At 67.5% G+C, this 23806-nt stretch overlaps 2 protein-coding genes across 6 annotated transcripts; both read left to right on the forward strand.

Annotated features, from left to right (window-relative positions):
• The first annotated feature begins 1611 nt into the window (after nt 1–1611).
• ITGA7 (integrin subunit alpha 7) lies at nt 1612–18228 on the forward strand. 5 transcript variants are annotated; one of them, XM_054187117.1, is made up of 26 exons: nt 1616–1858; nt 3579–3706; nt 3825–3904; nt 4014–4269; nt 5535–5666; nt 5740–5859; nt 7157–7364; nt 7514–7707; nt 7845–7933; nt 8030–8157; nt 8803–8898; nt 9011–9072; nt 9178–9347; nt 10158–10307; nt 10407–10519; nt 10609–10807; nt 11871–11954; nt 12029–12108; nt 12238–12315; nt 12412–12514; nt 12858–13034; nt 13130–13222; nt 13938–14051; nt 14808–14906; nt 14982–15107; nt 17816–18228. In XM_054187117.1, exons 1-26 carry the CDS (start codon nt 1692–1694, stop codon nt 17996–17998), a joined length of 3429 nt encoding a protein of 1142 aa, XP_054043092.1. In that variant the 5' UTR covers nt 1616–1691; the 3' UTR covers nt 17999–18228. The 5 variants fall into 5 exon arrangements, with proteins under 5 accessions (XP_054043091.1, XP_054043092.1, XP_054043089.1 ...); XM_054187116.1 differs by lacking the exons at nt 5740–5859; nt 17816–18228 and adding an exon at nt 16530–17801 and having other exon boundaries at nt 1612–1858; XM_054187114.1 differs by lacking the exon at nt 5740–5859 and having other exon boundaries at nt 1617–1858.
• A 66-nt stretch (nt 18229–18294) lies between these two features.
• MCRS1 (microspherule protein 1) lies at nt 18295–21915 on the forward strand. Its single transcript, XM_054187100.1, has 15 exons — nt 18295–18303; nt 18450–18687; nt 19121–19250; nt 19360–19498; nt 19586–19744; nt 19865–19974; nt 20062–20170; nt 20266–20404; nt 20494–20569; nt 20661–20689; nt 20807–20899; nt 21009–21091; nt 21185–21272; nt 21383–21510; nt 21597–21915. Exons 1-15 carry the CDS (start codon nt 18295–18297, stop codon nt 21681–21683), a joined length of 1617 nt encoding a protein of 538 aa, XP_054043075.1. The 3' UTR covers nt 21684–21915.
• The last annotated feature ends 1891 nt before the right edge of the window (nt 21916–23806 follow it).

Genomic DNA, 23806 nt, shown 5'->3' on the forward strand with positions numbered 1-23806 from the left:
GGCGCTGGAGCCCGTTTGCGCGGCCGGCGCGGCCCTGCCAGCTCCCAAATATCTCCGCCAGCCTTTGGAGAGCGGGAGCGGTTAAAAATAGCCAGTGTGCTGGAAAATATGACAGCCCCCCCCCCCCCTTTCCCCACCTCCCCAAGCTGCCATTTGGGGTGCGGGGCCACAACCGCTCCCGTGGGACCCGGCACTGCTGTGTCCCCCGTCCCTTGGGAGCCTGCAAAGGCACCATGGGGGTCCCGTCCTGCCTCTTGTTTTGGGGTGCAGGGGGGGTCACGCCTCTCCCAGGCGGGGGCGGTTGGGGGGCCTGGCAGGAGTCTGGGGACAGGGCTCGGCTGTTCCCACGGGAGCAGCCAGAGCAGGGTGCCGGTCCCCTTCCCACCACCGTGTCCCCAGGGCTGTCCCCATCAGCACAGCCTCGGTGCTGGGACGGCAAACTACCCCCCCATGGCAGCTCTGCCCGGTGGGTGTCGCTGCGGGTGTCGGGGTGTCACTGCGGGTATCAGGGTGTCGGGGTGTCACTGCGGGTATCAGGGTATTGGGGTGACGGGGTGTCAGGGTATCAGGGCGTCACTGTGGGTGACGGGGTGTCACTGCAGGTGACAGGGTGTCAGGTGTGATGCACTGCGATACGGGGTGCATTACACTGTGATACGGGGTGCGATACACCGCGATATGGGGCGATGGGTGCAATACCCTGCGATACGGGGTGCAGCACCTGCAATACGGGGTGATGGGTGCGATGCACTGCAATACAGGGTGTGATACACTGAGATACGGGACGATGGGTGCGATGCACTGCGATACGGGGTGCAGTACACTGTGATACAGTGCAAGGGGTGTAATGCATTGCAATACGGGGTGCGATACACTGTGATACGGGGTGATGGGTGTGATGCGCTGCAATACGGGGTGCAGTACGCTGTGATACGGGACGATGGGTGCGATGCACTGCGATATGGAGTGCAGTACACTGTGATACAGGGCAATGAGTGCGATACGCTGCGATATGGGGTGCAGTACGCTGTGATACGGGGTGATGGGTGCGATACACTGCGATATGGGGTGTGATATACTGCGATACGGGGTGATGGATGCGATGCACTGCGGTACGGGGTGCGGTACACTGTGATACGGGGCGATGCACTGTGATACAGGGTGCAATGCACTGAGGTACGGGGTGTGATATGGGGTGTGATACACTGCGATATGGGGTGATGGGTGCGATACACTGCGATACGGGGTGCGATACACTGCGATATGGGACAATGGGTGCGATATGCTGCGATACGGGGTGTGATACACTGCGATACGGGGTGATGGATGCGATGCACTGCGATACGGGGCGATGCACTGTGATACAGGGTGCAATGCACTGAGTTACGGGGTGTGGTACGGGGCGTGATGCCCTGCGATACGGGGCGATGGGTGCGATACGCTGCGATACAGGGTGCAGCCCCCACCATACGGGGTGCGCTGCCCCGCGCAGCGACCTGCGGGGTGCGGGACGCTCCGTGTCGGGGCGTGATGCCCAGCCCCAGCCCGAGCCACCCAGGCTGTGACACACGGTGTGACACCCCCCCCTCCCTCCTCCGCGGCGGGCGGGGCGGGGGGGGGGGCGGCCCGTGCTCCTCCTCGCCGTGGCCGGTGGCGGGGCCGGTGGCGGGGGGAGCGGCGGGCGCGGCGGCATGGCGGGGGCTCGGCTCTGCTTGCCCTGGCTCTGCCTGCGGCTGGTGGCCACCGCCGCCTTCAACCTGGACGCCACCAGCACCCTGCTGAAGGACGGCGACAAGGGCAGCCTCTTCGGCTTCGCCGTGGCTCTGCACCGGCAGCTCAGCCCCGAGCCGGCCGGCTGGTGAGTGCGGGAGGGGGACGGGGGGGGACACGGGGACGGGGGGGCTCCGGACCCCCGGGAGCGGGGCTAAGAGGGGCGCGGGGGCCGCGGACCCTCTGCCGGGCGGCTGGGCTGTCCCCGCGGATCGTGCCCCCGGGTGGGGTCCTCCCATGGCTCCGCATCCCCCCGCGGCTCTGCGTCCCCCCCCTGGCTCCGTGTCCCCTCCTCGGGTCTGTGTCCCCCGCACTGAGTTTGGGACCGGCAGCCCGGGGGTCCCCCCGCCTCTCTCGGCTCCCCCCGCCTGTTCCCGGGGATGCTGGAGGGGCCCGATCCTGCCCCCTCCCGCCTTTGGGGTGCCGAGACTCCAATGGGGCTGGAGACCTGAGGGGACGTGGACAGGCAGGGGGACCCCCCCCGCCCCGTGCTGCCCGGAGTTAGTCAGCAGGAGCCGGTTGGGGGTGGGGAGGACATTGGGGGGTGATCAATGCCACAGGCACAGCCTTGGGGTGCTCGGGCAGATGGACCCCCCCCCGGCTGTGCCCGCCACCTCCCCCGCGCCCGCCAGCCGCTGAGCTGGCAAACGCCCACCCAGTGCATGCCAGGGCAGCCACCCGCTGCGGCCGCTGTCCCCGTGTCCCCTCTGTCCCCCGTGTCCCCAGCCCCTGTGTCCCTGATGGACCCCAGCCCCTGTGGCCCCTGGGCAGCGAGGGGTCTCAGCGCCAGGGACCCCTAGAGCGGGCAGGTCCCGAGGGACGCTGTCACCCGCGCCTCCCCACCCGCTCGCAAGGCCCTGGCCCCATCCCTGTCCCCATCCCTGTCCCCTCGGGCTCGCCGCCGCCTGTCCCCATGCCCCCGCCAGGCCGGTGGCGCCGGCCGAAGCCGCGGCAGCCGCCTCTCCACATTCTTGGCGTGGGGTGGGATATTCCGCCCCCCCCACCTCCCGGTGCCCGGGCAGGTGTTTGCGGAGCCGCTGGCACCGCGCTGGGCTCTGCCACACCGGTGTCCCCCCGCTGCTGTCCCCCTCTGGTCCCCGGCAGGGCTCAGGAACAGGTCCCCTGGCGCTGGCACCCCCGGGCAGTGCCCGGTGCCTCCGTCTGGCTCCCTCCTTTTTTGGGCATGTTGCTGCAGGGTTATTTTGAGTGAATTCCAGTTTATTTTTACCGGCTTGGCCTCTCCGTCGCCCCCCGGGGCTCCCTCGTGTCCCGAGGCCACCATCCCCTGGGGGAGAGGAGCCGGGGGTGGCTGCAGATGCCCCAGGGCCACCAGGGAGCCACCAGTGGCACAGGACTCGCCTGATAGCGGGGCCGAGCCCTGTCCCCCCAAGGGAGGTGGGGGTCTGGGTGCCCCCAACCCTGCTGCACCCAAGGGGAGATGGGGCAGGGAGGTGGGTGTCACCCCCTGCGTCCCATCCCCTGCCCACACGTGCACCGAGCTGCGGCTGAGGCCTGGGAATGGCTGCGCCGGGGCCGCAGCTGCTCAGGCGGGGGTGTGGGGCGGGGGGGGGGCTGGCACCGTGCTGGGCTGGCACCAGCGGCGTGACATTGGTGCGGGGGTGTGGGGACAGCTGTGGGGGGGGAAGGGGACGGTCACGGGTGCTGGGCTGGGGGGGGACGGACACAGGGTGTGCAAACCCAGTGTTGCATGTATGTGCCTGGCTGGGGCTGGGGGGGACTGTGTGCTGGGTGGTGATCCCCCCCCCCACCTCACTACCCTGACGGGGGGGGGCTCCCCACCATGGCAGGCTGCTGGTGGGGGCACCCCAGGCGCCGGCGCTGCCCGGCCAAGGCGCCAACCGGACCGGGGGGCTCTTCGCCTGCCCGCTGACCCCCGAGCTCTCCGACTGCTGGCGGGTGCCCATCGACGAGGGAGGTGAGCTGCGCTCCACGGTGGGGGGGATGCTCGGTCTGTGGGGAATCCCCCACCACCCCCCCCGGGATCCCCACCCCCCAGGGGTCCCGGCGGGGCTGACGCTGCCCATCCCCACCAGTGGACCTGCAGCGGGAGAGCAAGGAGAACCAGTGGCTGGGGGTGAGCGTCAAGAGCCAAGGTGCCGGCGGGAAGATTGTGGTGAGCACCGGGGTGGGGGGACACCAGTGAGGACTGGGGGGGGGGGGGGTGGGGGTCCCCGGCATCCTCCTGACCTCCCCTCTGTGTCGTCCCCCCCCTCCCCGCCCAGACCTGCGCCCACCGGTATGAGGCGCGGCACCGGGTGCGGCAGCCGCTGGAGACGCGGGATGTGATCGGGCGCTGCTTCGTGCTAAGCCAGGATCTGCGGGTGCGGGACGAGCTGGACGGCGGCGAGTGGAAGTTCTGCCAGGGGCGGCCGCAGGGCCACGACCGCTTCGGCTCCTGCCAGCAGGGCCTGGCCGCCGCCTTCAGCCCCGACCACCACTACGTCCTCTTCGGGGCCCCCGGCACCTACAACTGGAAGGGTGAGGTGTGGGGGCTGCATGGGTTCACCTGGCCGTGTGTGTGGGCGCGTGTTCCTGGCGGGGAAGGGGTGCGAGGGTGTGCACGACGGGTGTGCAAGCGGCGGGTGGGGGTATGTGCCGTGTGTGAGCTTGTTATAGGTGTGAGCACACGTATGTGAGCGTGCTGGGGGTGTGAGCACGCGTGTGTGTGTTACAGTGTGAGCACACGTGTGAGCGTGCTGAGGGTGTGAGCACGTGTGTGTGTTACAGTGTGAGCACACGTGTGTGAGCGTGCTGAGGGTGTGAGCGCGTGTGTGTGTTACAGTGTGAGCACACGTGTGTGAGCGTGCTGGGGGTGTGAGCGTGCGTGTGTGTGTGTTACAGTGTGAGCACACGTGTGTGAGCGTGCTGAGGGTGTGAGCGTGTGTGTGTGTGTGTGTTACAGGTGTGAGCACATGTGTGTGAGTGTGCTGAGGGTCTGATCACACGTGTGAGTGTGTTACAGGTGTGAGCACACGTGTGTGAGCGTGCTGGGGGTGTGAGCGTGTGTGTGTGTGTGTTACAGTGTGAGCACACGTGTGTGAGCGTGCTGAGGGTGTGAGCGCGTGTGTGTGTTACAGTGTGAGCACACGTGTGTGAGCGTGCTGGGGGTGTGAGCGTGCGTGTGTGTGTGTTACAGTGTGAGCACACGTGTGTGAGCGTGCTGAGGGTGTGAGCGCGTGTGTGTGTTACAGTGTGAGCACACGTGTGTGAGCATGCTGAGGGTGTGAGCGCGCGTGTGTGAGTGTTACAGGTGTGAGCACACGTGTGTGAGCGTGCTGAGGGTCTGATCACACGTGTGAGTGTGTTACAGGTGTGAGCACACGTGTGTGAGCGTGCTGCAGGTGTGAGCACACATGTGTGTGCATTCTGTGGGTGTTGGCACACGTGTATGTGCGTGCTGAGGGTGTGAGCACACGGGTGTGAGCATGCGGATGTCTGTGTGCTCTGTGTGAGCGCGTTACACGTGAGCACACGTGTCCGTGTGCTCCGGCTGTGCGCACGCAGGCCATGGGCCGTGCGCTCTGCGCGCGTGTACACGCGTGGCTAGACGCACATGCTCCCGCCTGCGCGCACGCCTGTGCTCTGGCGCATGCGTGTGCCGGGATGCCCAGCCGGGCGCGGGTCCCCCCGCCCGACGCTGCGCCATGGGACGGCCCCGGCGCCCCTTTGTCCCCAGGAGGGTCCCCCGGGGTGGGGGGTGGGGGGGTCCCCAGCGCGCCCCCTCACCCCTCCTCGCCTCGCAGGGAACCTGCGCGTGGAGCTGCTCAACCAGAGCTCCCTCGACCTGCTGCGCGTCGACGACGGGCCCTACGAAGCCGGGGGCGAGAAGGACCAGGACCCCTCGCTCATCCCCCTGCCCGCCAACAGCTACTTGGGTAGGGGGGCCTGGGGGGGGGCCCACCACCCTGACGCCCCTCTCTCTTTCTCTCCCGCCCGGCCGCGGTGCAGGGCTGCTCTTTGTGACAAACATTGATAGCTCAGACCCCGACCAGCTGGTCTACAAAACCCCCCAGCCCGGCGAGAAGGTGCCCGGCGCGGCCGGCGACGTGGCCCACAATAGCTACTTGGGTTCGTAAGCGCCGGTCACTGGCGGCGTCGTCGTCGTCCCGTCCCGTCTTCCCCTCCGTGTGCCACCCTCCCCGGAGACGTGTCCTGCGGCGTGTTTGTCCCCCCACCCCATTATCTGTGGAGGGGAGAGGGAAGGAGAGCTCCCGCAGCCTCCGCTGGGTGCCCCCCCAGCACATGCGTGCATGGACACGCGTGCACCCAGCACACCTCCCTCTGCGCCTCCCCCCAACCCCATACGCCCATCGCCCCCCTCCCTGTGCATGCATGCACCGAGCACCCCTCCCTTCGCACCCCCCCCCCCCGGTATGTATATGCCCCCCCCCCACTCCTCATGCAACACCCCCCCCACCGTGCACGCGTGTGGCTGCACACACAACCCCCCCACGCCATGCTCCCACCCCCGCCGCCCGCTTTTGGGCTGGGCACGAGCCTGTGGCTGTCACCCCACCGGGGTGGGGATTCCCCCCCCCCACCTCCCCAACACACCCCCCACACCCCCCCCCCCCATCCCGGGGTCCCTGTGGCCAGCACTGCCCTGTCCCCATTCCTGTCCTGTGTCCCGGGGCTATGGTGGGGGCACCGCCAGGCTGGGGGCGGGGCGGCGGGGGGGGAGCACAGAGCCTGGCGTGGCCCCCAGCACCCTGCTGTCCCCCAACTCTTTCCACCGGAGGTGTTTCTGCATGGGGGGGGGGTGTGCACGGTTCCCGCTGGGGGGGTGTGGAGGGGGGTGGGCAGCGGCTGCATCCTGCTGGAGCCTGGCTGGGGGCTGTGGGGGGCTTGGGGGGCTGTGGGGGGGCTGGTCACTGCAGCTGCTGCATGTGGGGAGGGAGCTCTGCCACTCTCTCCAGCTGGGGGGGTCTGGCCCCCGTCCGGCTCTGCTCTGGGTCTTGCTGCTCTGGCCCCCAAAATCTTCCCTTCTCTCCCCAAAATCTCCCCTCCTGGAGGGAGGGGCTGGTCCTCGCTCCCCCCGGCAGCCTCTGCTCCCCCTTGGCTTCCGCTGGCCCGGAGCTGTGGAGGGGACCCTGCAGTCCTGCCCCCCCCCCCCCCCCCTTCCCCCCCTCCCGAGCTGCTGTGCCCCAGGGAGCACAAAGCAGGGAAACTGAGGCACAAGCAGAGCCCCCCCCCCCGCCAAAGCCCGAGGGTCCTTGAGCCCCGGTAGCCCAGGGCTGAGCAGAGAGAGAGAGACGGACGGACGGACATGGTGGATGTGGGGGGCCAGGGGGAGCCAGGTGGGCATCGATACCTGTCCCCCCATTACTTTTCCCCCCCCGCGCCCCCCCCCCGCCCCCCCCCGCAGGCTTCTCGGTGGACTCTGGCGCGGGGCTGACGCGACAGCAGGAGCTGAGCTTCGTCACCGGAGCCCCCCGCGCCAACCACACCGGGGCCGTGGTCATCCTGCGCCGGGACGGTGCCAACCGCCTGGTGCCCGAGGCCGTGCTGCCCGGCCAGCAGCTCACCTCCGCCTTCGGCTACGCCGTCGCCGTGCTCGACCTCAACAGTGACGGGTGAGTTTGAGTGAGGGGGAGTCCCCCAAAAACCGTGGTGGCTCGGTCCCCCCCGATCTCAGTGCCAGGGCATCAGCCCGGTGCACCAGGAGGGCTCACCGCTGTGGGGGCCGTGGGGGGTGTGTGTCATGGAGCCACCGTCCCCGCAGATGGATGGACCTGGTGGTGGGCGCCCCCCACTTTTTTGAGCGTAAGGAGGAGATCGGGGGGGCCGCCTATGTCTACATCAACCCGGCGGGGCGCTGGGACTCCGCCACCCCCCTCCGCCTCAACGGCACCCGCGGCTCCATGTTCGGCATCGCCCTCAGCGCTGCCGGGGACCTCAACCACGACGGCTTCGAGGGTGAGGGGTTCGGGGGTGGGGGGGAAATCTGGGGCAGGCAGATGGTGGCAGCTGGGGGGCTGCATTCCATCAAGGGTGCTGGGAGGGGTCTCGGACCACTCACTCCCCCCCCCCCCACCTGCCCTTGCTCCCCCCAGACCTGGCCGTGGGAGCCCCCTTCGACGGCGCTGGCAAAGTCTACATCTACCACGGCAGCAACCTGGGCATCGTGGCAAAGCCGGCGCAGGTGAGGGGGGGGTGCGTGGTGGTGGTGGGGGTGTACTGCCCGTCACCCCCCCTCCTCCACCTCCAGTTCAGGGTGTCACGGGTGGCCTGTCCCCAGGTCCTGGACGGGGAGGGCGTGGGGGTGATGGCTTTCGGGTACTCCCTCTCGGGGGGGCTGGACGTGGATGGGAACCTCTACCCTGACCTGCTCGTTGGCTCCCTCTCCGACACCGTCGTGCTGTACAGGTGAGTGTCATCCCCCCCACTCCCCGGCATCCCTCCCCCTCAATGTCCCCCCATACCTGGGCATCCCCCACCCCCAACATCTCCCACCCTGAGCATCCCCCCCCCCCTCCCCGGGCATCCCCCCAACCCTGGGCATCCCCCCACCCCTGGGCATCCCCCGCCATGAGCATCCCCCACCCCTGAGCATCTGATCACCCCTGGGCATTCCCCCCCCCCCCATGAGCATCCCCCACCCCCGAGTATCCCCCTACCCCCAGCATCCCTCACCCCTGAGTATCCCCCACCCCGAGCCTCCCTCACCCTGGGCATTCCTGCCCCGAGCATCCCCCCACCCTCAGCATCCCCCCACCGGAGCATCCCCCACCCCTGAGCTTCCCCCCTGCCCACCCTGAGCATCCCCCCACCCTGGGCACCCCCCACCCCGAGCATGCCCCACCCCTGAGCTTCCCCCCCGCCCACCCTGAGCATCCCCCCACCCTGGGCTCCCCTCAAACCCTCCCGGAGCATCCCCTGACCCAGGGGGTCCCCAATCCCTGGATATGGCCAGGGGTCCCGTGTGGGGGGCGAATGCTGGGTCTGTGCGAGGCTCGGGGTGCCCTCGGGGTGGGGGGCCCAGCCTGGCACCCCCCGTTTCTCCCCCGCCAGGGCCCGGCCGGTCGTCCACGTCTCCAGGAATGTCTCCCTGCTCCCCTCCAACATCGACCTGGAGCAGAGCAACTGCCAGCACCAGGAGGGCGTCTGGTGGGTGTCACCCGCTGTCCCCCCCTGGCTTCCCCTCCCCAGGCACACAGCCGGGGCACGGCCGGGGGTGGATGCCACCCGTTTCACCCCAGATCCCCCCGTGCCCCCCCAGCGTGGATGTCCGAGCCTGCTTCAGCTACACGGCCAGTCCCGCCAGCTACAGCCCCCGCCTCGGTGAGCGTGGTGGGGACGGGCAGCGGGGTGAGGGGGGAGCAGGACCCCACCCTGGGGTGGGAGGGGAGGGACCCCTGGCATCGCGCCCGTCCCTCTTGTCCCCAGTGCTGGAGTATGTGTTGGATGCCGACACGGATCGCCGGCGGCGGGGCCAGGCCCCCCGTGTCTCCTTCCTCGGCCGCCGGCCCTCGGACCCCGAGCACCAGTTCTCCGACACGGTGGAGCTGCCCCGGCAGCACGCCCGCGCCTGCATCAAAGCCACCTTCCAGCTCCAGGTGGGTCCCCATCCCTCTCCTCATCCCTCTCCTCATCCCCATCCCTGTTCTCATCTCTTTCCATCCCTGTCCTGATTTTCATCCCCATCCCTATTTTCTCCCCCTCCTCATCCCTGTTTTCATCCCCATCCCCATCCCCATTCCGATCCCTGTCCCTGTCCCCATCCCTGTTTTCATCCCCATCCTCACCCCCATCCCTGTCCCTATCCCCATCCTCATCCCCATCCCCATTCTGATCCCTGTCCCTGTCCCCATCCCTGTTTTCATCCCCATCCTCATCCGTGTCCCCATGTCTATCCCCATCCCCATTTTCTCGCCATCCTCATCCCCATCCCCATCCTTATTCCCATCCCATCCCATCCCATCCCATCCCTGTCCCCACCCCTATCCTTGGCCTTGTCCCTGTCCCCATCCCTATCCCCATCCCCATTTTCTCCTCATCCCCTTCCCTGTCCCCATTGCCATCCCTGTCTTTATCCCCACCCTCATTTTCTCCCTATCCCATCCCATCCCCATTTTCTCCCCATCCCATCCCTGTCCCCATCCTCATCCCCATCCCCACCCCCATCCTTGTCCTTGTCCCTGTCCCCATCCCTGTCCCCATCCCCGTTTTCTCCTTGTCCTTGTCCCTGTCCCCGTCCCTGTCCCCATCCCCGTTTTCTCCCCATCCTCATCCTCGTCCCCGTCCCTGTCCCCATTGCCGTCCACATCTTTATCCCCACTCTCATTTTCTCCCCATCCCATCCCTGTCCCCATCCTCATCCGCGGCCCCCCCGTCTCCCCCCTCACCCTCTCCCACCCTGCCCGCAGGACAGCATCCGTGACAAGCTGCGCCCCATCGCCATCACCCTCGCCTACGGCATCCAGGGAGCCGGGGCGGGCCGGCGGGGCCGGGGGACCACCCTGCCACCGCTGCTGCCCGTGCTCAGCCCCCAGCAGCCCAGCAGCCACCGCACCGAGGTGGGGACGCGGCCGCCTTCCCTCCCCGGGGGTCCGGGGTGCGCTGTCCCGCGTGGAGTGTCCCCGTCCCCCTCTCTCTGTCTGTCCCCCCACCTCCAGGTGCATTTCCTGAAGCAGGGCTGCGGGGACGACAAGATCTGCCAGAGCAACCTGCGGCTCCACTTCCAGTTCTGCGCCCGCCTGGGGGACGCTGATTTCCTACCCCTGCCCAGGTGAGGGGGACAGGGACGGGTCCCCACCCCACAGGCTGTTGGAGACACCCCAGGTGTGAGGGGGAGGCTGACGGTGACTCTGTCCCCAGGGGTGAGGATGGCACCGCCATCTTCGCCATGAGCGACCAGAAGGACGTGGCCCTGGAGATCCATGTCACCAACCTGCCCTCGGACCCAGCGGAGCCGCAGCGGGACGGGGACGATGCCCACGAGGCCATGCTCACCGCCACCTTCCCCCCGGAGCTGCCCTACTCCGCCCTGCGCCCCTACGACGGCCGGGCACCCTCGGTGCGGGGGCTGGGGGGGGGCAAGGGGTGGTCCGGAGGGTGCTGGGGCCAGAGGGAGGGGGTGGTCCCCGGGGGTGCAGGGGGATGTAGGAGGTCCTGGGGATGGTGGAGGGACAGAGCTGGTGCTGGGGGCGTGGGATGGGGATGATCCCAGGGGTGTGGAGGGATGGGGATGATTCTCAGGGTGCAGAGGGATGGGGTGGTCCTGGGGGAGCAGAGGGATGGGGATGATCCTGGGGGTGCAGAGGGATGGGGTGGTCCTGGGGGAGCAGAGGGATGGGGATGATCCTGGGGGTGCAGAGGGATGGGGTGGTCCTGGGGGAGCAGAGGGATGGGGATGATCCCGGGGGTGCAGAGGGATGGGGATGATCCCGGGGGAGCAGAGGGATGGGGATGATCCTGGGGGAGCGGAGGGATGGGGATGATCCTGGGGGTGCAGAGGGATGGGGATGATCCTGGGGGTGCAGAGGGATGGGGTGGTCCTGGGGGAGCAGAGGGAATGAGAAGGTCCTGGGGATGCTGGGGGGACAGGGCTGGTCCTGGGGCTACAGAGGGATGGGGATGGTCTCGGGGGGTGCTGGGGGCAGAGGGTTGGGGATGGTTCTGGGGCTGCAGGGGGATGGAGAAGGTCCTGGGGATGCTGGAGGGACAGGACTGGTCCTTGGGGGTGCTGAGGGCAAAAGGATGGGGATGGTCCTCAGGATGCAGAGGGATGAGGATCGTCCTGGGGGAGCAGAGGGATGGAGATGGTTCTGGGGGACACTGGAGGGGCAGGACTGGTCCTGGGGGTGCTGGGGGTGTGGGATGGGGTCAGAGCTGGGGATGCAGAGGGCTGGGAATGGTCCTGGGGGTGCTGAGGGCAGAGGGACGGGGATGGTCCTGGGGACACTGGAGGGACAGGGCTGGTCCTGGGGCTACAGAGGGATGGGGATGGTCTGGGGGGTGCTGAGGGCAGAGGGATGGGGGATGATTCTGGGGGTGCAGGGGGTGCAGTGGGGGTCAGTCCTGGGGCGCAGTGGGCTGGGGGGATGCCAGCAGCGGGGGCTCATCCCTCTGCCCCCCAGGACAAGCCGGTGGTGTGCCTCGCCAACCAGAACGGCTCGCAGGTGGAGTGCGAGCTGGGCAACCCCATGAAACGCGGAGCCCAGGTGGGCACAGCTCCCCGCTCCCCCCCCCCTCGACCCCCGTCCCCCAGCCCCAGCCCTCACCCCTCTGCCCCCAGGTGCGGTTCTTCCTCATCCTCAGCACCCTGGGCATCACCATCCGGACCACGGACCTGGCGGTGGAGCTGGCCCTGTCCACGTGAGCCCGGGGGGGGGGGGGGGGGGGTTGGGGGCCTTCGCAGCGGAGCCCCCCCCAACTCCGCTCTGGGTGGGGAGGATTTGGGGTGATGCCCCCCACCCCCACCCTGACCCCCCCACCTCTCCCCAGGATCAGCGAGCAGCCGGGGCTGGAGCCCGTGGTGGCTCGTGCCCGTGTGGTCATCGAGCTGCCCCTCTCTGTGACAGGGTGAGTGACGGTGGGGAGAGGGGTGGGTGTCTGGGACCCCCCCATCCGCCCCGGGGCTGCCCTGACACGCCCCCCCGCCCCGGGTTGTCCCCGCAGCGTGGCCGTGCCGCCCCGGCTCTTCTTCGGCGGGGTGGTGCGGGGGGAGAGCGCCGTGAGGCGGGAGAGCCAGGTGGGCAGCGCCGTGCGCTTCGAGGTGACGGTGAGTCGGGGACGGGGTGGGGGGGACACAGGGATGCTGCGTGGGGGGGTCTCAGCCCCGCTGCTCCCCTTCGCTCCCCATGCTCCTGGGTGGCCGGGGGTGGCTGTGGCACAGGGGGGCTGTGCAGGGGGTTGGGGGGGGCTGGCACTTCGAGGTGACGGTGAGTTGGGGACAGGGTGGGGGACACAGGGATGCTGCGTGGGGGGGTCTCAGCCCCGCTGCTCCCCGTCCCACCCCATGCTCCTGGGTGGTGGGGGGTGGCTGTGGGACAGGAGGGCTGTGAAGGAGTGGAGGGGGGCCCCCCATGTCATGTGTGTCCTGTCCCCCCCCCCACCCCCGGCAGGTCTCCAACCGGGGGCAGTCGCTGAAGACTCTGGGCTCGGCCTTCCTCACCCTCCTCTGGCCCCACGAGATCAGCAACGGGAAATGGCTGCTGTACCCCCTGCACCTGGAGCTGGCGGGCCCCCCCGGGCAACCCACAGCCTGCAGCCCCCCCGCCAACCCGCTGCGCCTGGCCCTGGTACCGCCGCGGGAGGGGACGTGGGGGTGCCCCAGGGCGGGGGGGGGGGGTCGGTGCCACCCCCGTCCATGCCCATCCTTCCTCCCACCCCGCAGGAGCCACCGGGGGAGGCTGACCCTGCCGAGGCGCCCACCCCGGGGTCCTGGTGGGTGCCGGCACCCGCGGAGAGGAGGAGGAACGTCACGCTGGTGAGTGGGGCTGGGGTGCAGCGGCTGCTGGGGTGCACCCGGTTCTGGGGTGCACCTACTCTTGGGGTGCCCCTGCTCCTGAGATGCCTCTGCTCCTGGCGGGCACCCACTCCTGGGGGGGCCCTTGCTGCTGTGGAGCACCCACTCTTGGGGAGCATCCATTTCTGGGGTACCCCCTGCTCCTGGGGTGCTCCTGCTCCTGGGGTGCTCCTGCTCCTGGGGTGCATCCACTCCTAGGGTGCCCCTGCTGATGGGGAGCATCCACTTTTGGGGTGCCCCTGCTCCTGAGATGCCTCTGCTCCTGGGGAGCACCCACTCCTGGGGTCCCCCTGCTGATGAGGAGCACCCACTTTTGGGGAGTGCCCACTCTTGGCATGCCCCTGCTCCTGGGGTGCCTCTGCTCCTGGGGAGCACCCACTCCTGGGGGGCCCTTGCTGCTGGGGAGCACCCACTCCTGAGGAACACCCACTCTTGGGGTGCTCCTGCTCCTGGGGTGCCACCGTTCCTGGGGAGCACCCACTCCTGGGGTGCCCCTGCTCCTGGCGTGCCCCTGCTGAGGGGGAGCCCCCACTCCTGGGGAGCCCCTGCTCCTGGGGTCCCCCTACTCCAGGGGTGCACCCACTACTGGGAAGCACCCGCTCCTGGGGTGCCCCCTGCTCCTGGGGTGCCCCCAGCCCTGGGGTGCGCGGCTGTGCTGACCCCCCCCGTCCCGCAGGACTGTGCCCAGGGCACCGCGCGCTGCCTGGCCTTCCGCTGCCCGCTGCACAGCTTCGAGCGCGCCGCCGTGCTGAGGGCCCGCGGGCGCCTCTGGAACAGCACCTTCCTGGAGGTAGGAGGGGACAGGACCCCCGGCATGGGGACAGGGATGGGACCCCCATGACGGTGACAGAGACGAGACCCCCAGGCTGGGGAGGGGGATGGGACCGCAGGACAGGGACAGGGACGGGACCCCCAGGATGGGGGACGGGGACGGGACCTCTGGGATGGGGATGGGGATGGGACATCTGGGATGGGGACAGGGACAAAGATGGGACCCCCAGGACAGGACAGGGACAGGGATGGGACGCCGAGGCTGGGGAGGGGGACGGGACCCCAGGGCAGGGATAGAGACGGGACTCCCAGGATGGGGATGGAGACGGGACACCGAGGATGGGGACAGGGACAGGGATAGGGATGGGATCCCTGGGCCGGGGAGGGGGACAGGACCCCCAGGACAGGGCAGGACCCCTGGGATGGGGACAGGGAGGGGACCCCCAGTCTGGGGACGGGGACAGGGATGGGTCCCCTGGGATGGGGACAGGGACAGGGACAGGGACAGGACCCCTGGGATGAGGATGGGACCCCCAGGATGGGGAGGGTGACAGAACCCCTGGGCCAGGGATGGGGATGGGACACCTGGGATGGGGACGGGGCCAGGGATGGGACCCCCAGAACGGGGACAGAGACACTGTGCCCCAGGACGCCCAGTCTGGGGAGGGGAACAGGACCCCGGAGACAGGGACAGGACACCTGGGATGGGGACAGGAGGGAGGGGACCCCCCAGGCTGGGAGAGGGGGCTCTGCCCATCCCGTGCCCCCGCCGCAGGAATACCTGGCCGTCACCTCGGTGGAGCTGATCGTGCGCGCCAGCGTCTCGGTGACCTCCTCCATCAAGAACCTGGTGCTGAAAGACGCCTCCACCCAGGTCCGTTCCCCTCTCCTGTCCCCCCCCACCCTGGCCCCCCACCCCGCTGCCCCCTGACCACCCTCCCCTCCCCAGATCCCCGTCTCCATCTACCTGGACCCCGGGGAGGCGGTGGCCGGTGGCGTGCCGTGGTGGGTCATCCTGCTGGCCGTGCTGGCCGGCGTCCTCGTCCTGGCCCTGCTCGTCTTCATCCTCTGGAAGGTGAGGGACGGGGACGGGGTGTCCGCGGCAGGATGTGTGTCCCCCTCCCCATGGCACAGGGTACCCCGGCCGTGCCATGCCACACCGTGCCACGCCAGCTATGCCATGCCATGCCACCCCTACTGCGCAGTGCCATGGCGTGCCACCCCAGCTGTGCCATGCCACGTCGTGCCATGGTGTGCCACCCCAGCTGTGCCGTGCCATGGCGTGCCATGGTGTGCCACCCCAGCTGTGCCATGCCACGTCGTGCCATGCTGTGCCACCCCAGCCGTGCCATGCTGTGCCACCCCAGCCATGCCATGCTGTGCCATGGTGTGCCACCCCAGCTGTGCCATGCCATGCTGTGCCATGGTGTGCCACCCCAGCCATGCCATGCTGTGCCATGGCGTGCTACCCCAGCTGTGCCATGCCACGTCGTGCCATGCTCTGCCACCCCAGCCATGCCATGCTGTGACATGCCATGCTGGGCCATGGTGTGCCACCCCAGCTGTGACATGCCATGCTGTGCCACCCCAGCCATGCCACACTGTGCCACACCGTGCCACACCAGCTGTGCCGTGCCATGCTAGCTGTGCCATGCCATGTCATGTCATGCCAACCCCACTGTGCCATGCCGCCCCAGCTGCACAGTGCCATATTGTGCCACCCCAGCTGTGCCATGCCGTGCCATGCCACGTTGTGCCATGCTGTGCCACCCCAGCCATGCCATAATGTGCCACCCCAGCCGTGCCGTGCCGTGCCGTGCCATGTTGTGTCATGCTGTGTCACCCCAGCTATGTCATACCATGCCATGCCATGCCACCCCAGCTGTGCAGTGCAATGTTGTGCCATGCTGTGCCATCCCAGCTGTGCCATGCTGTGCCGTGCCATGCCACCCCAGCTGTGCCAGGCCACGTCGTGCCATGCTGTGCCACCCCAGCCATAGCATGCCATGCTGTAATGTGCCACCCCAGCTGTGCCACACCGTGCCACGCCAGCTGTGCCATGCCATGTCGTGCCATCCCCACTGTGCCATGCTGTGCCACCCCAGCTGCACAGCGCCATGGTGTGCCATGGTGTGGCACCCCAGCCATGCCAGGTCACCCTGAGCCACCCCAGTTGTGCCATGCCACGTTGTGCCACTCCAGCCATGCAGTGCCACCCCAGCTATGCCATGCCACGCCACCCTGTCTCTTCCATGCCATGCCACCCCAGCCGTGCTGTGCCACATCATGCCATGGCACCCTGGCTCTTCTGTGCCATGCCACCCCAGCCGTGCCGTGCCACGTCATGCCATGCCAAGCCATGCCACCCTGGCTCTTCTGTGCCATGCCATCCCAGCCGTGCTGTGCCACACCATGCCACCCCAGCTCTCCTGTGCCGTGCCATGCTGTGCCACCCAGCCTGGCCTTGCCTGGCCTCACCCTCTCGCTTCCTCCCCAGTGCGGCTTCTTCAAGCGGAGCAGCCGAAAGTCCCGGTACGCTGCTAACTATTACCGGGCGCGCCTGGGCCTGCAGCCCTCGGCGGCGGAGCAGCAGGCGCTGGAGGGCGAGCGGTAACGCAGGGCTCTCCCACCCTGGGCCTGGCGGCGGCCGCTGTGGATACGCAGGGCGGGTGCCAGGGCTGGTGGCCACCCTGCGAGGGCCGACGGCGTGCCGAGGCGGGGGGACGAGGGTTGGCAGCATCAGGGTGGAAGGACGAGGGTCTGCAGTGCTGGCGCGAGGGTGTTGCGGTGCCCAAATTGGGACGTGGTGGGGGGATTGCAGTGCTCGCGTATGCGGGTGCGAGGGTTTGCAGTGCTGGTACGTGCACGTGCGTTCTGGTTTGAGGAACCCCCAAAAATCTATTGTCGTTTAGACAATTATTCTCTCACCCGATGACCCATCCCGACCTGGGAAGGGGAAGCAGGGACAAACAAGGAAACCCGAGGGTTGAAATATAAACAGATTTAATAGGATAAGACTAAATAACTAACATTAATAACACTAAAGGACATTGTGCAAGGGTTTGCAGCGTTTCGGCATATAATCATGGAATGGTTTGGGTTGCAAGGACCTTAAAGACCATTCAGTGCCACCCCCTGCCCTGGGCAGGGACACCTCCCACCAGCCCAGGTTGCTCCAAGCCCCGTCCAACCTGGCCTTGAACCCCTCCAGGGATGGGGCAGCCACAGCTTCTCTGGGCAACCTGGGCCAGGGGCTCACCCCCCTCACAGCCAAGAATTTCTTCCCAATATCCAATCTAAATCTACCGTCTTTCAGTTTGAAACCCTTCCCCCTCATCCTATCATTAGATTCCCTGCTCCAGAGTCCCTCCCCAGCTTTCCTGGAGCCCCTTCAGGGACTGGAAGGGGCTGGAAGGTCTCCCCGGAGCCTTCTCGTCTCCAGGCTGAACCCCCCCAGCTCTCTCAGCCTGTCCCCACAGCAGAGGGGCTCCAGCCCTCCCAGCATCTCCGGGGCCTCCTCCAGCCCCGCTCCAACAGCTCCGTGTCCTTCTGCTGTTGGTGCCCCAGTGCTGGAGGCAGCACTGGGGGGTCTCACAGAGCGGAGCAGAGGGGCAGAACCCCCCCCTTGCCCTGCTGCCCACACTTGCATGGGCGTGCAAGGGTTTGCCGTGACACTTGGGTGCCGAGGGTTGGGCACACGCCGTGGGCTCCCAGCGCCGTTCCTGGAGCCGGGGCTTCCCCATGGGGCCCTGACTCCCCCAGTGTGTCTCCCCCCCGCCATAGCTGGGCTTCTTCCGCCGGGCTCGCTACGCGCCGCCGGCCGTGCCGCAGTACCATGCCGTGAAGATCCCGCGGGAGGAGCGGCAGCAGTTCCGCGAGGAGAAGACGGGCACCATCCAGAGGAAGGAATGGGCCGCCAACATCCGCGAGGCTGGCGACGGCCACGTCACCCCCAGCTTGGCCTAGCCCCCCGCCGGGGATGGCGGCAGGAAAAAAGGGGACACTGGACGCGGTGGACACTCCTCTCCGGCACTGGGGAAGGGCCCTCTGGCACCGCGTGTGGGGAGGAACACGCGTGTGCCTGCACACGCCTGCCTTCGCCGGGCACACACGGGGCTGCAGGCGCCGGCAGCCCCACAGGGAGGGCTGGGCCCCGCGGCCATGCGCGACCCAATAAAAGGATCAGCCCCTCCACAGAGGCCATGTCCCTTCCTCGCTGCCTGGGGGATGTCGGCCATGATGGGTGTGGCAGGGGTGCCGCCATGATGGGTGTGGGCGTTCCGGCGGGCGGCGGGTATCCGCGCTGCCGGGGCCGGCGCCGGGACGAGCCCTGTCTGCCGGGATAACGCGGTTCATCCCCGTCCTACCCCGTGGGCTGGGCCCGGCCACCCCCGACCCACCGGAAACAGCGGCCTAGGAAAAGAAGGGGCGCGGCCCTGCCCTCAGTCAAGATGGCGGCGCCCTGAGCCAAGATGGCGCCGCGCCGTCGAGGCTGCGCGGAGCCTTTAAAATGGCCGCACCCTCCCGCGCTTCAGTGCGCCTGATGATGACGTCAAATCGTCTTCCGGTGGGTACGCGGAAGCGGCGCCGTCGTCCATGGAGGCGGCCGGGCGGACGCCGCGGCGGAGCGGCCGGAGCCTCCGCTCCCGGGGATGGTGAGGCCGCGGTGGCGGCACCGGAGCCGCTCTGGAGGAGAATGGGGGCGGCCCTGGGTCCTCTCGGGCCGGGCGGGGGAGCGGGGCGGGCCTGGGTCCTCCTGGGGCTGGGGGGATTTGTCCGCGGGCCCCGACAGGGCCCTGCGCCCCCTCCCCGCCGTGTCCCCCATCCCCTCCCCGGGCCCTTCATGTCCCCATGTCCCTCGCTGTCACCCACCTCCCCCGTGTCGTCCCCCCCATCTCCACGCTCCCTTCGTTCCCCCCCGCCCCGTGTTCTGCTTGTCCCGGCTGTCTCTACGTTCCTGCTCTGTGTCCCGTCCCCCGCCCCCCAGGGTCGGAGTCCCTCATGAGCCCCCTGGAAATCTGCCTCCCCACCTGCAATGGGGGGCCCGGCTGCCCCACAGGGTGAGTTCTCACTTTCTCTCCCCCGCAGACGTGCTGCTCTCTGGACTGATGGCGTCGGGCGCGACGAGCCGCTCCGAGGACGAGGAGTCTCTGGCGGGGCAGAAGCGGGGCTCGGCCCAGGCCTCGGGCGCCATCCCCAAGCGCCGCAGCTCCTCGCGGTACGCCAGGGCGGGAGGGGGACACGGGCCTGCCCCCCTGCCTGTCCCCTGCCTGCGGGAGAGGGCAGCCTGCAGGCACCGGGGCTCAGAGCTGTCTTGTTTCTTCCAGGTTCATCAAGCGGAAGAAGTTTGACGATGAGCTGGTAGAGAGCAGCCTCGCCAAATCCTCCAGCCGGGCCAAGGGCACCGGTGGGGTCGAGCCTGGGCGCTGCTCAGGCAGCGAGCCCTCCTCCAGCGAGAAGAAGAAGGTGAAGGGCTGGTGGGGGCATCCAGGGGCCGGCCGGGGGGCCTGGGGAGCCCAGTGAGACCCCAGACCTCTGTCTCTGCCCACCCAGGTCTCCAAGTCTGTGTCCACCCCCATCGTGCCCAGCCCGGTCCCGACCCCTGGCCTCGCCAAGCGGATGAAGAAGAGCAAACAGTCCCTGCAGGTGACGAAGGACCTGGGCCGCTGGAAACCCGCCGATGACCTCCTGCTCATCAATGCCGTGCTGCAGGTAACGACCCCGAGGGGCTACCTGTCCCCTAGGGAGCCTCAGAGGGGGGTGTGTGGCACCGCCGCTGTGGTTTGGGGCTGGTCCCCGGGGACTGTCCCCTCAGCCGGGGGCTTTTTCCAGACCAACGACTTGACCTCCGTGCACTTGGGTGTGAAGTTCAGCTGCCGTTTCAACCTGCGGGAGATCCAGGAGCGGTGGTATGCGCTCCTCTACGACCCCATCATCTCCAAGTGAGTGCGGGGCAGGCGTGCAGGGGCAGAGCCATCCCTGGGGGGGGACACAGGGGCCCTCACACTGTGTGTGTGTGTGTCCCCAAGGCTGGCCTGCCAGGCCATGCGGCAGCTGCACCCCGAGGCCATCGCCGCCATCCAGAGCAAAGTGCTCTTCAGCAAAGCTGAGGAGCAGCTGCTGACCAAGGTGGGATCGGTAAGAGCTGGCCGGGAGCGGAACAGGGTGGGGGGGGCTCCGGTTTGGTGTCTCAGGGGTCCTTGGTGACACGTGTCCCTCCTGTCCCCCTGCAGACCAGCCAGCCCACGCTCGACACCTTCCAGGAACTGCTCCACAAGCACCCTGATGTCTTCTACCCTTCCCGCACGGCCAAGGCCCTGCAGCTCCACTGGCAGCTCATGAAGCAGTACTACCTGCTGGACGACCAGACCGGTGAGGCTCTGGAGGGTCCCCTGTCCCTTGCGTCCCCTGTCCCCTGCAGCCCTCAGCTCCCTCACTCCCTCCCCTCCTGCTCCTTCCAGTGCAGCCGCTGCCCAAGGGGGACCAAGTGCTGAACTTTTCGGATGCTGAGGACATGCTTGACGACAGCAAGCTGAAGTGAGGGTTCTGGGGGACTGGGGTGGGGACAGAGGCCGCGCTGGGGGGACGTGGGGTGGCACTGTCTCATCCTGCCTTTTCTCCTCCGTAGGGATGTGCGGGACGAGGTGCTGGAGCACGGTGAGTCCGGCCTGCTCCCATCTGGGCAGCCTGAATGGGTGGGGAGAGACCCAGGGCCCCCCTGGGAGGGGGCAGGTGCCCCCCACCCTCCCCAGCTCCCTTCTCCCCTTCTCCCAGAGCTGACCGTGGCTGACCGGCGCCAGAAGCGGGAGATCCGGCAGCTGGAGCAGGAGCTGCACAAGTGGCAGGTGCTGGTCGACAGCATCACAGGTGAGAGCTGGGGACCGGGGGGGCCACCTGTCTGTCCCCTCAGCTGTCTGTCCGCCCCCCCCAGACCCCTGTCCGTCCCTCCAACCCCTCTCACCCTGCCTTCCTCCAGGCATGAGCTCCCCAGACTTCGACAGCCAGACGCTGGCCGTGCTGCGGGGCCGCATGGTGCGGTACCTCATGCGCTCCCGGGAGGTGAGTACAGATATTGTGGAGCCCCCCCGCGCCCCAGCAGAGCCCCCCCCCCAGCCTCCCCGCAGCCCCCCGATGCTTCTCTGCCCTCCCCAGATCACGCTGGGCAGAGCCACGAAGGACAACCAGATCGACGTGGACCTGGCGCTGGAGGGACCGGCCTGGAAGATCTCCCGCAAGCAGGGTAGGGCTGGGAATCGGGGCTGGGTCAGGTCTTGGGGCGGGGGGGGGGGGCTCTGGAAGAGGCGGGGGGGCTGCGTTTACCACTCCCCTCACCCTGTTTCACCTCTCCAGGTGTCATCAAGCTGAAGAATAACGGGGATTTCTTCATCGCTAACGAGGGCCGGCGCCCCATCTACATTGACGGGCGCCCCGTGCTCGGCGGCAACAAGTGGAAGCTGAACAACAACTCGGTGGTGGAGGTGGGTCCTGGCGTGGGAGGGGGGGTCCCTGGGAGGGGGGCTGGGGGTCCCACCCTGCTCACTCTCTGCACCTCCCCCTGCCCCAGATCGCCAGCCTCCGCTTCGTGTTCCTCATCAACCAGGACCTGATCGCCCTCATCAAGGCGGAGGCGGCCAAACTGGCCCAGCAGTGACAAGGGCTGGGGGCTGCTCTGCCCGGTCCCACCCACTGGCCCCCCACAGGGGTGGGGGGGGTCCCTACAGCCCCCAGTTTGGCGATGGGGACCCCTACTTCCCTTCAGCCACCTCCCCAAGGGTGCTGGGCCACTTCTGCCCACAGCCCCGGGGTTGGAGATTGTAACCTTCCAATAAAGTGTTTTCCCCCGCCCCGCTGTGGGTGTCCTCCGGGGGGGGTGACACACAGGACTCCCAGCTCCTGCGGTGTGTTCTTAAAATCGCTCCTTTATTGAAAAAGGTGGAGGGGGGGGCGCTGCCCCAGCTCGGCGGGGGCCAGGGCTGGCTGTGGGCTGTTGTCCCAAGGGCCCCCTTACACACCCATCCCCTCCTTTTGAGGCTGGGGCCTCCCTGGCCCTGGGAATCCCCCCATCAGCGCCAGCTCCAGGCATTCCAGGGCGCAGTATATCAGCGCCCACGTGTCCCCCTGGGCCCCCCACCACACCCCCAGGTCGCAGCTGATCAAGTTCCCCCTTCCCTGAGGGGGAAGGCAAAGACACAAGGGCTGTCAGGCCAGCCATCGCTGTCACACCGTGGCCGGTCTCAGCCTGCTCCTGCTGAGGAGAGAGCTAGATATATATACATATACATATATATGTATATATATATAAAAAATCTTCTCCTCTCCATCCCGGCTATGGGTCTGGGGCCCCTCCAGGCTCCCTCCATCCCCAGCACAGCCTGGGCGTGCCCAAGTCCCCCTCTCCATCCTGACTGTGAGACTGGGGAGCCCCCCCAGGTCCCCTCTGTCCCTACCATGGGTCTGGTGCACCCCAGTTCCCATGCATCCCCACCCCACATCGGGCACCCCAAGTCCCCCCCCTCCCTCCCTGCTATGGGGCTGGGCCCCCCCCCGCCAGGCTCCCTCTGTCCCCATAACAGACGGAGCACCCCAAAATCCCCCTCTCCATCCCGGCTGTGAGACTGGGGAGCCCCCCCGCCCCCAAGTCCCCTCCATCCCTACCCTGGGTCTGGTGCACCACAGTTCACCCCAGTGAAAAAAGGTGGGTTTGAGGACGATGGCTCCAGGAAAGCCTGGGACCTCGAGGCGCGTGGGGTGATGCAGGGGGTTCCCAGAGACCGTGAGAACACGCCACACGTTTCCCTCCTGGCACCTTCGCTGCCGGAGCAATGCTCGAGGTTTCCTGGCCCTCCCTGGCCACGCCCCCGGGCACCTATGGGGGGATGGGGATAGATCCAAGCTTGCTAGCAAAAAGCCTGAAGGTGGCATGCTGGCACTAGGCTTGGAAAAGACAGGGGGCGTAACCGGGCTCCTTAGGAATAAGTCTGGGGGTGGCAGAATTTCGGCTCCCGCCAGTAAAAAGGAGAAGGGACCTATAGCCCAGCTGAAGGGCTTATACACTAATGCACGTAGCATGGGCAACAAACAGGAGGAGCTGGAAGCCATTGTGCAGCAGGAGAATTATGATGTAGTCGCCATCCCAGAAACGTGGTGGGGTGACTCCCGTAGCTGTAGTGCTGCCATGGATGCCTATAGGCTCTTCAGGAAGGATAGGCAAGCAAGGCGAGGCGGGGGTGTGCCCCTGTATGTCAGGGAGTGCTATGGATGCTTTGGACTAAATGATGGTGATAATGGGGTTGAGTGTTCATGGGTAAGAATCGGGGGCAGGGCTAACAAGGCAGATATCGTAGTAGGAGTCTGTTATAGACGGCCCAGCCAGGATGAGGAGGCAGACGAAATATTCTATAAACGGCTGGGAGAAGTCTCAAGATCGCGAGCTCTTGTCCTCATGGGGGACTTCAATTTGCCGGACATCTGCTGGGAATACAATACAGCAGGGAGGGAACAGTCTAGAAGGTTCCTGGAATGCACTGGGGATAACTTCCTGACACAGCTGGTGAGAGAGCCAACTAGGGAAGGTGCCCTGCTGGATCTGTGGTTTGTAAGCAGGGAAGGTCTTGTGGGGGATGTGACGGTTGGAGGCTGTCTTGGGAACAGTGACCATGAAATGATAAGAGTTTTCGATTCTGGGAGAAGCAAGGAGAGGGGTCAGCAGAACTGCTACCTTGGACTTCCGGAGGGTGGACTTTGGGCTTTTCAGGAGCCTGGTTGACAAAGTCC

Source organism: Rissa tridactyla, assembly GCF_028500815.1.
Source record: "Rissa tridactyla isolate bRisTri1 chromosome 24 unlocalized genomic scaffold, bRisTri1.patW.cur.20221130 SUPER_24_unloc_1, whole genome shotgun sequence".
Classification (NCBI taxonomy): Eukaryota; Metazoa; Chordata; class Aves; order Charadriiformes; family Laridae; genus Rissa; species Rissa tridactyla.